We start from the raw sequence: 14,537 nt of genomic DNA on the forward strand, positions 1-14,537 counted from the left end.
ATTTTAATGATGTCCAATAGTCCTCCAAGTCTCTATCTACCCTGTAAAGTTTTTAACAGCCTATGTAGCGACTCTTTCAGTGTAAGGGCTTTTTGGCCTGCAATGTTTTGAATAGCTTGCAGTCTACTGAGTTCATATTCAATATAATACCAGTATTAAAGACACATCCCCTTCCTTTGCTTTATTTGGCGATATGAATAAAACATAAGCTCCACATTTACGTTAGAAGGTAATTTCCTAAGATTACAGAGGTCCTAGTACTAGCATCAATACCTGATATATAATTATTTTCTTATAAGTATTATGTTTTCTTCAAATAGTCAACATTGGGCAGGCAAACGTGGATAGAATGGAGCCAAGTCTTGCCATGCTGCGTGAAAAGCATTCCATCTGCTCAGCCAAGGTTGAGAGGCTCTATTGTCTATTCCAACAACGTAATGAGTAACCTAAATTATGAGATTCTAATTGGTTTATAAAACCTCGTATCAACCAACCACCTGCGTGTCTGTATAGTGGCAGAATGAAAAATACACACCAAGCTAATGAATTTCTTCTAGGCAGGAGATTATAGAGATAAGGCCACTCTGTCACTATGGCGCCACGTGTTCTGGCCACTGTTTTTCCATTCAGCAGATGTTCAATTTATCAAATGATATTGGTAACATTCTGTTTAGAAGTGTGGTTCTATCCTCATGCATATGTTGTTTCTTTTTAAGCCTCTGTTTAACATGTGGGAAGTGGCTATGGATGTACTCACAGCTGTAAAGTGATTAAGATGATTATCGTTGTTGTTATAAGAGGGAAACGTTAAACTGGTGCATTGCTTTCGGTATTCCTGCTGCAGGATAATGAATTATAATATGAAAAATAACACAGTTGTTAAACAAAAATAAAATTGGTGGTATAATCCAGGCCTGAACTGGTCATCTGGCACACCGGGAAAATGCCTGGTGGGCCGCTGGCCAGCAGTACCATACGCTCACCCGCTCTGCAGGTCCAGATTGAATGCTGCAGCTGGATAAAAAAGTGGCTGAACACTACAAGAACATACAAAACGTAGCATGCAGCCACACATATCCAGCTGCTGGCCACACTTATATTATCAGGCAGCTGCTGGCCTTGACCCCTTAATGACAAAGCCTGTACATGTACGGGCTCAAAATGCATTGTTTTCAATGGGTTTTGGGACCGCCCATTGTCCTTAAGGGGTTAAAATTTCCTGTCATTATCAGTCTGGCCCTGGTATAATGTACATCAAAAAAAGGTTAATACTAAAAATAAAAACCACACTTAGCTTTCATTAGTAATGATTTTATATAGGTCTCCATATATAAAAAGTTGGTCATGCTGGGTGGGGCTTAATGCCAAGGTCTGCTGAGTGCAGTGTGATTGGCTTTGAGCCCTGCCCAAAATGACAGCGATAGCTGATGCAGGAAACTAGAAGGGATAAGAGAGCGATGGTCGTTGTGGACGAATTAAGAAGAAGGAGAAGTGGGGTAAATAGGAAGTGAAAAGAAGGGAGGAGGATGAAAGGAGAAAAGGAAAGAGAGGGGGTGAGGGATGAGAGAGATAGGCGGAGGGGAAAGAAGAAAGGGTGGTTGCAGGTGACTAGAGGGAGAGAGGAGGGAGCAGGAGAGAGATGGAGAGGGCAGGGTGAGGGGTGAGATGGCAGAGAGGAGGTAGGTAGAGGAGAAGAGAATCCAAAGATATTTTTTATTTGCCTATATATATATATATATATATATATATATATATATATATATATATATATATATGATTCTGTTTTGTTATGAACCTAATGGAATATCTGGTCCCTACTATAAATTAACAGGAAACATGCTCCAACACATATGGTAGTTTGATTAAAAGTTACAGTGTGATAAAATGTAATGTTATGGGGGTATGTTGCAGCCTCAACTCACACACAGACACTTACATACACATAAACACAAGCTACCTATCTATAATCATGCACTCCAGCAAATTAGTACATACGCGTGGAGACATCCCAACACAGGCAAGTACACAGCAAATTCCACCACTCCACAACATGGACACCCGCGTAACCTGAGGATGAAATGTTTACTGTGGCATTATGCCACCCAGGTTCATGTTGTCCCGGTTACAGGACCTCTTCATCAGCAAAGCTAACAGATGGCCAGTGAGCAACAGGCAGCATATGTTCTAATAAGCACTGACTTCAGCACAGATGGAGGGTGGGCAGTGGGCTGGCCCTGAAACATAACCTGACATTTCCTTCTCCTTTGGTGCTTTATTGTTGCAGCTTATGCAAGGAAGATTAGCAAGGAAAAGTGAATAGTATTATTGAGCAGCTAAAGAGCTGATTACTAACACTTCACTGTGCAAGTTTAAGAAGTTTTTTTCCCCCCTCTTGTCTCCCAACTTAAACAGTCAATGTAACATGGTTTACAGGAATTCATCCCATAAACTGAAGGCAGGACTGAGGACACTTGTATTGCATCCTTAACAATGTCTGGAATATATTCACAGACTAATTACAACTAGTGCCATTCACTGCAGCCGCTTTTACACATTGTATGTATACACACACATGCACACACATGTATCACATGTATTTTCGCAGCTATTTACAAATGCAAATATTCTTGTGTCTGCTCACTTATTATTTTTAATTGATATAGTGCCATCATATTCCGCAGCGCTGTACACTCTGAGTACACTCACTGGCCACTTTATTAGGTACACCTTTTGCCTTCAGAACTGGCTTCATTCATTCATCCATTCTTGGCGGCATACCTTCTAAAAGGTGCTGGAAACATTCCTCAGAGATTTTGGTCCGTATGGACATGATGGCATCATGTAGTTGCTGCAGATTTGTCGGCTGCACATCCATGATGCAAATCTCCCGTTCCACCACATCCCAAAGGTACTCTATTGGATTGAGATCTGGTGACTATGGAGGCCACTGGAGTGCATTGAATTCATTGTCATGTTCAAGAAAGCAGTTTGAGATGATGTGAGCTTTGTGACATGGTGCATTATCCTGCTGGAAGTAGCCATCAGAAGATGGGGACACTGTGGTCATAAAGGGATGGACATGGTCAGCAACAATACTCAGGTAGGCTGTTGTATTTATGCAATGCTCAATTGGTACCTAGGGGCCCAAAGTGTGCCAAGAAAATGTCCCCACACCATTACACCAGCAGCAGCCTGAACCGTTGATACAAGGCACGATGGATCCATGCTTTCATGTTGTTTATGCCAAATTCTCTTATACATAGACATTCATGCTCAGATACACTTATACATAGAAACATATATACCCCCTTATTATTTGATATTTCTATAGTACTTTTTTCCTTGAAATAAACATACTGCTTGCTACTCTAATTTTGAATAAACTGAATTATTATTATGTTGATATTTAAGATTTTGCTTTGTGTATTTGATTTATAATGTAGAATAATAGCGGTGAAGATACAAAAATAAATAAATACAGAGCTATCTAGCCAAAAAGGCTGTATTTCAGAATTAATTCAGAAACATTAACACATTCTTGTGGCATTTCCATCTTTAATAATGTGCATCAGTGTTGACTCTGTAAAATTCTAAAAGCTGCAACATAACTCGACACAATTACTTCAGTTGTGAATTACAAAAACTGGTTGACGTTTGAGATGGCTGCTTTTTAGACTTTTTCCATGTTATTTGAGCATTTTTTTTTTATTTCTGCCAAGGACATTTCTCATAAAACATACTGGTGTATGGATATGTATTTAAAGTAAAAAGGCAAAGGTTTGAGAATTAAATATCATATGAAAAAAATAACACAAATACAAATACCGTACATTATATTTTCCTCAGTTAAACTATTGTTCACAATGCTTTTAGACTCTCCCACATCATATCCTGACATAAAGTTAAATAAAATGTGTACCTAAATGAAACTTCTTGTGGTATAGCTTCACACGGTGAGGTTACAAGGGCATAGTGTTGAATGGTATTGTTTAGAACAGAATAATCAGTCATGCCTTTCTCATTCAGCAAAAAACAAATGTATCTAGTGCAAGAGAGGTACAGAATCACATCACCGCCACTAGTGTTGACAAACATTGCCCCAAAAGTTTATAAACAGTTAATCTCATTTCCTATCTCTAGGTCTTAGAGTGTTAAAAGACTGGAAAGATAATTACGATCCAAATTCCATTACAACCGTTAATAATGTGGCATGTTCCCCACTCCTCTGTGTGTAACTCATAAAGTAGTTATACATGAATTCGTACCAGTATTAGAATTATTTAATATAAAATAATTGCTTCTGCTCAATTTTTACACATACTTATTTATTATGGGGTTTTTTCTTAGAACATGAGGCAATTTACACTGACTTGTTTTTGAAACATTGTAGTTTTTAAATAATACACATATAACTTAACTGATTTGGAAATAAATAAAATAAACATACAGGGTCTGCTGATACTACTAGGCTTGTTATGTTTAAATGTATTTTTACTGCATAGTGAACACAACAATAAAATACTATATAATATATATTCATTTTAAAAGTTCAAAATCTGCTGCTTGGTGATAGCCCGTAGCAAATCTTATCAATATTCCTAATCTTATCAATACATTGCATTATCTTATCGATTTTATGCCCTAGGGTTGTCTTCCTCCTCCTTGCCCCTTCATTATAAAGCCTGCCTTACACTAATTGGAAGTTTAGCAATAGGTAAGAGATAACTTGAAGGGAATACACATTTCATCACAATATACAAGCAAGATGTTTTTTTAATGGATACGTACTGCTTAATTTAATATGTAAATACGAATACATCGGGTTATTTAGCATATAGAATTGTAAAAAAGTAGGTTTTAGGAAAAGTGGCGGATGTGGTTTAAGTACAATCACATACTTACGTAACTGCATGGAGATCTGTTGAGGAATTAAAACAGAACCCAATCTTGTTTAATCTATTAGCATAAGAACTACATTTTGCCCCATCGAACAGAACGAACGTCATAGCTAATCAGCTATCAAGAAACCAACTATTTTCATGGCTGGTGGTGGATCTTGTGTTCCATTTTTCCATGATACCATCATAAAATGGCAGAGCACTGTTGTTATCATTTATATATCAGCAAACTTCACACTACAAGACTTCAGACTACAATACAGCAAATCTTAGGTGTAATATGCACTTCTTACTGATGATGTCATTAGAACTAAAATTGTCTCGGAACACCTTTTATACTACGTGTGTTTAATCCAAATTCCAAAACAAAATGGGAGTAGTATAGTGTACTAGTTACGGTACATGATATTACTCGGCACATGTACACAGAAAAAGTAACACAGTGGCTTGTAAGGGCCCTAACTGATAAAACAGATACTACAAAGGGATAATCCCGGGGTGATCCCGAGGGAGTGGCCTCAATCATGGGGTACCAATGGAGAGCACAGGGTCCGAGGATGTGTTCCAAAAAGTGGCTTGACCCGATGTCAGGACCCTGAGCGACAGCGTCAGAAAAGTCTACAGGAATAGTCTGCGCGGCAGCCAGGCCAGAGTTCCATAGCCGCGACTGGGTAAACTCCGGTCGTAAACATTGGTAATAAAACAAAAAACCAGGGTTCCAAAATGAGCTCCCTCTCTCTAACCACCTTCGAGTGTTGCCCACCATGAGCACAACAGATGTCCGTAGCGACACAGTTCCAATTGTAGGCGGGTATCGCTGCGGTTCCTAGCCGCCGTACAGTTCCGTAAATGTACGTACTTATGGAAAAGCTTCTTCATGCATGTAGAGCCCCATAGCTGACTAGTTCATGGGAGTCTGGTTAGGGCAGACCAGACGTGGTTTCCCGTTAACCCTGTGCCCCCCAATGTGCACAGGGTGACTTAGACATAAGAAGGGACTGGGCAGGCAAGTAAGAAGTCTCCCCAGGAATCCATCAGTGCCCCCCCTCCCGATGTGCTGCACTTTATGTTTAACTAACCCTTAAGCAAATGGGGTTGGTGTATGCTACATATATATATTACATATCTCCCAACATTTGAAAAGGCCAATGAGAATTTTCTTTAGGGTGTGATTTGAGGCATGACCGGAACTTTCCCCAGACATTGTTATGCGACTTTGTGAGCGAATCAAACCTTTTCTACTTAAATAAGTAAAACATTTACAAAATAACGTCTTTCTAGTTTAACAATGTAATCTGGACACACTTCCTATGCTATTTATATGCACATAATCGGTTGGGTTTCAAGTCTTTAAAATACTGTGATAAAGTCATACTAACAAACATGAGCTCCTACAGAAGACTCAGAGCTGCTGAGAGACGTAGAGGGACTACCCCTCCTAAATAGGGATTTTTGGGAGGCTTGCCCAGGTTTAGTAATTATTTCCTCTCCCTTTGCTTATTACTGGAAGGAGAGATAGAGTTTGTGCAACCATACTGAGAACATCCATGTTGCTAAAATCACTGTTTTCAATTGAGTTAAACGGTGAGTATTAGAGTAATCTGAATGTAGACTGCCTGTCCTTGCTTTGGGTAGCCACCTGTGGATATCTGCATGTATTTCCGTACACAGGAGTCTTTCAGCACATGTTTCTTTATCTCTTTCTATCTTTTTTCTGTGCCAGTCATCTTGATCCATAAAACAATGAGTGGTGATGAGGTAAACCATTTCATCTCACCAGTTTAACTGTTCATTAGCTATATGGGTGAATTCAACCATTTTACAAGAAAATAAGTCACCTGAGATGGTCCTTCATGGTATATAGTTATTGAGGCGAAATTGAATACTTTATCTTACAGCACCTCAGTAGCAGAGCTCTGTTTAGTGAACCAAGCCCTTCTGTCTCATTTTTACTCACACTGCTTGTGTTTCTCTCTTGATCTAGGCAATTTGCTATATTCTCACTCAAATGGGGCTTGAGTTAACAAATATAAGGATAAAAAATTCTATATTCCAGACCCTAAATCTATTGTATTGTCCCATTATCCTTGTAAACTCTTTCTAGGTCTAGTTGGAACCCTAGAATGGAAAGTGACCTGTAGCTCATTCTGCTTGTGGATATCCCATTGTACTGAACATGTTGTGTTTCTGAGATATCGGGACAGAATTCCATGGCTGGATTAGACTATTTCACTTGCTTGATGCTGTCCTGCATGTGTGGAGAAAAGGCTGCCATTTTTTCCAGGACACTGGAATTTTAACATGCTGCTGTCCACCACACACAAAGTATGTTGATGCATTATGGTTGATTTATATGCTTGATTAAGTAATTGATTCCCTTTTGTGTATTGACACACTTCATATAGCAGAGGGTAGCACTATAGGTGGTGGTCAGTAAAAATTACAAGTTTCCTGGAACAAATGGCCATTAATGGTAACTCTATTGTGGAAGCCTGCACCACGTAGTGCAATGGAGAAATAGGAGAAGCTGGGTGTACTGGATAGCAAAACTTTTTTTTAGCTTTCAAAAAAATTCACATCTATGAAATGAGCTTCAGCATCATTGTGACAGAAATATTATAAATTATCTGCTAAAAGGTATCTCAGATAACGCCAATAATTCACATTTTGATTGACAAACTTTTTTTGGACACATACTAAGACTATGCAATACCACAGTGATGCAAACACATTTAGCCAAACTAATGCAAACTCAAATACACTAACTGCCCTTAACCGCACTGACCTATACAACCCCACCGACATACACTTGTACTGATTACTCAACCCCACTGAAAATACACAGAACTGCTGACACACAGACATGCTAACCACCCTTCTCCATACCCACCACTCTCGCAAGACTAACACAACCTCACATGGAGATAAACTCATACTGACCACTCTTCACCACCCTGATGCAACATCAAACAGATCACTCTCGCCCACACTGATGCAAACCCAAAGAACTACTGATTATCCATAAACATTTCTAAATGCCAAATAGTAAAATGTATACCAGTTCACATTACTCATTGGCTTCTATCTGGTATCAAAGTACCGTAGTTAGTCTAAAAGCCAAAGGTGTGAGCTGTATGTTAACTGACTTTAAACTTTCATTGAGCGGATACAAATGTATTGAGGCAAACGTGCTTAAAGCATATCTGAGGGAACTTTTCAGATGTACAGACAATTAGCCAATGAAGCGTGATCACTCAGCAAGAAAATAAGCCTTTACAGAAAAGTCTAAATCATACATCAAAAAGTGTAAAAAAAATTTATACATAAATGCAAATACACAGATTAATTAGAACAGGAAGTGAGAAGTAAAATATGCCAAAACAAGTTACGAAAAAAGGTATTAGATGAATTAAAATTCTCTATTACAAAGCACAGGTGCAACCAGTTTCTTTCCTGAAGTATTGTCAATTTGTTGCGCTCAAATCATTATAGAAAGAAACAAAGCTTAAAAAAAGATTAAAGGCACAGATTTTCTAATCCTTCGGTTGCATCTACCCACAGCAGGGAGCAATAAGCTGGCATGTATGGTGCAACTCCAGAACCCTGCTGTGTGCGGACAATTCTTGTTTCGGTTACAAAAATCAATATGATGTTTGAAAAACTATGTAGCAGGGGCTTCAATGCATGAAAAATTGAGCATGATCAAACATCTTGAACACCACTGAAGAAATCTGAAATTTGAATTTGATTCCAAAGGATTAGGTTGTAGCTTTAACCCTTTTACACTATAGGATCAAAAGTATATGGACATGCCTCCCAATTATTGAGTGTATGTGTTTCAGCGACACCCATTGCTAACAGTTGTACAAAATCAAGAACGACAAACATTGGCAATAGAATGGGTAAAGAAGAGCTTAGTGACTTGGCACGTTGGTTACTATGGCACTGTCATAGGATGCCACCTTCGTAAAATTACTGCCCTGTTAGATCTGGCCCTGTAAGTGCTATTATACTGAAGTGGACACGACAAAGAGCTCAGGCCTGAAGCAACAGACCATGTACTTCAGGGTTCCAAACTGCCTCTGAAAGCAACATCAGCACATGCACAATGTGTCGGGAGCGTCATGAAATGGGTTTCCATGGCTGAGCAGCTGCACACAAGCCAAAGATCACTGTGCACAAGGTATGTGTCGGCTAAAGTAATGTAAAGCACACCACCACTGGACTGTGGAGCAGTGGAAATGTGTTCTCTGGAGTGATGAATTGTGTTCTGATGGTCTGATGGATGGATATGGGTTTGGTAGATGCAATATGAACGCTGCCTACTGGAATGCATAGTGCCTAATGTAATGTTGGGTGGAGGATGGATAATGGTCTGGGGTTGTTTTTCAGGGTTTAGGCTAGGCCCCTTACTTGCAGTGAAGGAAATGTTAATTATACAGCATAAATCGAAGGCCTTTTCTCATTCCAACATGACTGTGCCCCTGTGCACAAAACAATGTCCATAAAGACATGGTTTGACAAGTTTGGTGGGGAGGAACTCAAATTGCCTGTACAGAGCCCTGACCTTAACACCACTGAATACCTTTTGGGTGAATTACAATGCAGTTTGCGAGTCAGCCTTTCTTCTTCCACAACAGTGCCTGACCTTACAAATACACTTTTGGCTAAACCGACACAGAAACACTCCAAAATCTTGTGAAAAGCAACTCCATGTTAATGCCCATAGTTTTGGAATGCAATATCTCACAAGCCCCTGCAGGACATTTAGCTGGAGTGGTGAAATGAGAAAATACATGCATTTGCAAATCAGAAATTTAAAGGGACCATGCACCTATCATATACATTAAACTGACTTTCTGACATGTGCCAACCTGGTAACATTCATAAACAAGCTGAGCCAGTGTCTGTCTCACACATACTACTGAGCTCATGTGACTACCTGCTCAGTGTACCAACCTTTGCTTGTATGACTTCCATCCAGTGGACCGAACAAAGCTTTGGCTGCTCTTTACTTGTTGCACCACCTGTACAGATATCCTGCACTCCAGTGGTGCTTTGTTGCATACACAGGGACCATTTATATCTGAAAATACCCGAACCTCCGAATTGTTGGGATTGCTGAAGTCCCTGTCCACTTATCTTAGGGCTCAACCATTTGCTAAGTATTTCAGGGTAAAGCACTCCTGTGATGAGTGCTTCTGAGTCACGGCAGTTGTGACAGTAACACACAAGTGGTAATGTGTTAGTCAGTAGTCTGGAGACGCATTTAATATATGTTTTTTCTTGTATTCAGCTAATATTAGAGAAATACATAATCATATACACCAACACTGTAATTGTAGTGTATGAAAAAAAAGTCCAAAAAACATATTAAGTTGTTTGTGACTGCATAAATAATAATGAATAAGTGGGTTTCTGAAAATATATATTTTTGTATGTTTATTTTGACATATTTTAACAATTGTTTGCTTGTACCTTTTTTATACAAAAATTGAAGAAATTCAAAAAAAGAAATTTTTTTTTGATTACCAATTTTCAGCACATTTACAAAATAATATACTTAAATCTACACATACTTCAAAAAATGCATTCATTAAAATGTTGTTTTAACAACCATATATTTTTTAACCAAATCTGTGCATTCTGGTAATTTTATAAGATAAAATATTTATATTTTGGATTTTTTGTATGTAAGAATATATTTCTTATCCCACAAAGCAGAATTCACCTAATATCAGCTACCAAAAATTATATAGCTTTTCATGTATACTGAGAACTTTTCCCAGGGGCTATAGATAAGCAAAAGGCTGCGAAGATTGTTACAAATATTGTTACAAATAATAATTAAGCCAAGAAGAGCTGTTGGCAGTTAAATTTAAGGGCAAGAAGGATGTGTATATGCTCACTGCCATCCATGATCACGGCACTGTATCTACTTGTGTCAGACGAAAAAACACAGCTACAGCAGGTGTAGAAGAGAAACAAGGTTTCAATGTCTGATTACCCTCTTTATAATTTTTTGGTTAATGTGTGTTGTAAATGAATCTATTTTTTGGGGTTGTCTACTGTTCCAAAACATATACTTGTCCAAAATGGGATATGGGCCCAGCAAACCAATTTCCGAAAAATCCAAATTTGAAAACTGAAAACGCGCAGCTTTGGCCCCATGGCTTCCCCAAAACATGCCTGACCTATGCATGTGTGGTAATGCTGTACCTGGGAAATGTATTTGAACACACATTGTTAGGTGTTACTGCAGCGGCACACATGCTGTGCAAGAAATCCAAAGCAACATTAAAATGTATGCATAAAAAACTTTGGCAGACATCAGTAAAGAAATGGCTGCATAAAAAGTGCCCAAGCTGTTCGTAAACATATCATTTCTGGGGGTAATTTGAATTGTGGCCTATGAAACTGTCACAAATTGGATATAGGCCAAGAAAACCCATTTCTAAAAATTCCAAAAATACATTAAAGGGGAAAGCTGCAAAACACCACCCCTCAGTGGTTCAGTTTTCATATTACTTATAGGGTATATTGTGTGTAGTGCATGAGAAAATACAGGCATTTGCAAAACAGACCACATGACCTTCCACCTATCATACATATTAACCCCTTAAGGACAATGGGCAGTCCCTAAACCCATTAAAAATAATGCATCTTGAGCCCGTACATGTACAGGATTTGTCATTAAGGGGTTAAACTGACTTTCTGAGATGTGCCAGCCTGGTAACATTCGTACTTCACAATGGTTTGGAATGTTCATCTACAATCTCTGTGGGCATAAACAAGCTGAGCCAGTGTCTCTCACACTACTGAGCTCCTGGATGTGATATTTCCATATACAACTATTGATGGATATCAAGTCTTTACAGAGTGCGTGTCTGTGACGATTCCTTGGGATAATATAGTCACAATAAAGAAAAAATGAAGCCACGTTCACTTGAGTCTGAGTGCACTGAAGCACTCAAAAAAGTGATGGAGGATGATAGTCTGGGTGCTGATAACAAAGAGCTGTTTAACAGCTTTATGGACCTCTGTGCATCCCTGACAGCTGAAAACCCAGAGGTCATTACATTTCTGCGGAGGAGATTTTCTAGTGCGAGAACTTCATACCTGTCTTCGGCTGAATTCAACAACATCCTTTGCCGTTGTTTTTCCATGGTAAAGAGTAAACCATCTAAAGTTCATGTGTACGTTTACGAACTGTGTACAGCACTAAAGGCCAACAAGAAAAAGGCCAAGACCTCCAAAGGACCTCAAGCAAGTTCTTCTAAAGAATATTGTTCCCAACCTGTGAGGAAGAAGAGAGGGTCCAGAGAGATGGAAAATGGTGGAACAAATCATGGAGGGAGTTTGAAGAAAAAGTGCAAGACACACCATTGTCAACCCCCTACAATTGCTTCAAACACAGAAGTAAATGAAGAAAACCCACCTGGCCCAGCTGTGACTGTTGATCTCTCTGATGGCATCCCAACTGACGAAAGCTGTGTATCAGATGCCTGCTTTGAATGTGGAAGATATGAAGTTTCATTCTGCGTGATAGACTATGGCGAATTCTATTTGGTGAAGAACTGAATGTAATGAATGTGGCATTTATGCAAATTTATATATTTCTCTCATCCCACAACCCCTTCTTTGTTTTGGATTTGAGAATAAATTTATTATTTATTAAAAATGTACATGTCATGTGTATGTTTTACTGTGTTGCCATATACTTCTGATGCACATTAAAGGCCAATTTAATATTAATTATATTTCAGCACATTACACCCAAACAAATCTGATATATATATTGGTTAATTTTTAAATGCCAAGGTGTTAGTAAAAAGAGATTGGAGATGGTAATTCCATCTCTATTTAATGTTTCAATACACAATACTGCAGTGTGGGAACATATTCATCACCATTCTATACGAATGTTGAATGGCTTGCTTCACAAATTCAAACCGTTACCTCAGTAAAAATGCTAGAAGATAGTGGGTAATGATGTGCCTTAATGTAGAGCTTAATGTATCTGTAAAATATCGTTTTTCACCGAATCATATACCAGTCTTGTGTTTGATTCCAATTTCTCCAGGAATTTGCATATTTAGAACTCTTTATTCCCTACAAAGGGACCACGCTACACTACAAAGGCTTTTTCAGCTGCAGTTTAGATGGTTTGATCTTTATGCGCATTGACAGCAGAGAGAGACAGTAGTAAGAATCAAGAGGTAAATCTCCACCCAGGAACCTTTAACTGTCTCACACCTCGGCCAGTCCAGACTGCTGAATGGAAAACAGACTAATGCCACATAACAGCAATGGAGCACTGAACTTTACATGGCTTGGGTTGTGAACCAAACCACACTCGTTGTGTAATAATAACCCCTTTCTCTTTCACATTCTAGCAATAACACATTCATTTTTAGTGATCTACCATAAGACTATGATTTGCAGTGACTAAACAGTTATTAACTTAAACCAAATGGAAACTGAAACTCAGGAATAGAACCGTGGGTACAACCTGTATATTTAAACTATGTTTACATAAAGAGATATATTAAAATATAATAAAAACAATCCCACTTTGACAAAGTGATGTGGCAAGTAGCAGCTGATATGTCCAGTTTTCTTGTACCCCACTCCACTGTAGTGTAAACTCCATGGAGTTGAAGGAGCAGGAAGAACTGTGCATACCCTGCTGGCAACCACCCTGCCATTACCGGGACAGAAGAGAAAGGGACACTGAGCATGCCCATTAATGCTCTGCACGATATTACAATCTCCTTTCCTGCGGTTCGCCTCGTTTATTTTTATTTCAACCTCTCCACCATTTCTGGAGATGAGATGGAAATACTTTTTCTTCAAACAACAAGATTTAACCCTCAGTTTGATCCCAAGTAACCATGCAGCATATGCCACATACACACAGCCCATTCTCTTCACATAACACAGGTAACAAAGCTAGATCAGACTTGCTCTACAATGTAAGCTGTTTTCATTAAAAAAAGGAAAAAAACAACTAATTTTCAAAGGTAAATTCTTTATTGTATACACCCGCATATGCTCGTGATTTTCAGCGTTATCAGTTTTAATATTTAAATTCAGTACAGCTTTTTAAGTAACATTTGGTAATTGTTAAGCTTAATATTTCAAGGTACATGTTTAAAGCCAAGCTAGGTCATTTCATAAAGTGCTACTGTAAACCATTAGCGTGCAAAATATTTGTGTTTATAAAAACAAACAAAATATTTAGATATAATAGCTTCAACTATGAAGGTGGTACATAAGAGAGCAACGATTCACATCAACTCACAGGTTTGTGGTATGATTCTAATTTCAGTTGTATACCAATTAGGTAAGAATTAACGTGGCCATCTAAATGAAAAAAAAATAAAGAAAGAAAAGTATTTTTGAGTTTATAACATAAATAATTTACATTTTCTAGTATTTGTAACATAAAGATATTCTTCAAAACTGTTAACCATTTCAAGATTCAAAAGCAATTCAAAAGAGGCAATCTGCACTAACATTTATTTATTGTTACCTAATGAGTGTAAACAAAAATTAAGTACCGTATTGGCCTGATTATAGGCCGCATTTTCCTCCCATAATTTAAATCTTTAAAGTGGGGGTGCGGCCTATAATCAG

At 38.3% G+C, this 14,537-nt stretch overlaps 1 protein-coding gene across 1 annotated transcript in view; it reads right to left on the bottom strand.

Annotated features, from left to right (window-relative positions):
• Positions 1–13,912: 13,912 nt before the first annotated feature.
• The window catches only part of FAM120B (family with sequence similarity 120B), a 46,984-nt gene continuing 46,359 nt past the window's right edge, over positions 13,913–14,537 (bottom strand). Inside the window, exon 10 of the mRNA XM_053460239.1 lies at positions 13,913–14,264. Within this exon, the coding sequence (XP_053316214.1) occupies positions 14,252–14,264 (13 nt within the window). The 3' untranslated portion in view covers positions 13,913–14,251. The remainder of the gene's footprint in view (positions 14,265–14,537) is intronic.

Source organism: Spea bombifrons, chromosome 3, assembly GCF_027358695.1.
Source record: "Spea bombifrons isolate aSpeBom1 chromosome 3, aSpeBom1.2.pri, whole genome shotgun sequence".
NCBI lineage: Eukaryota > Metazoa > Chordata > Amphibia > Anura > Pelobatidae > Spea > Spea bombifrons.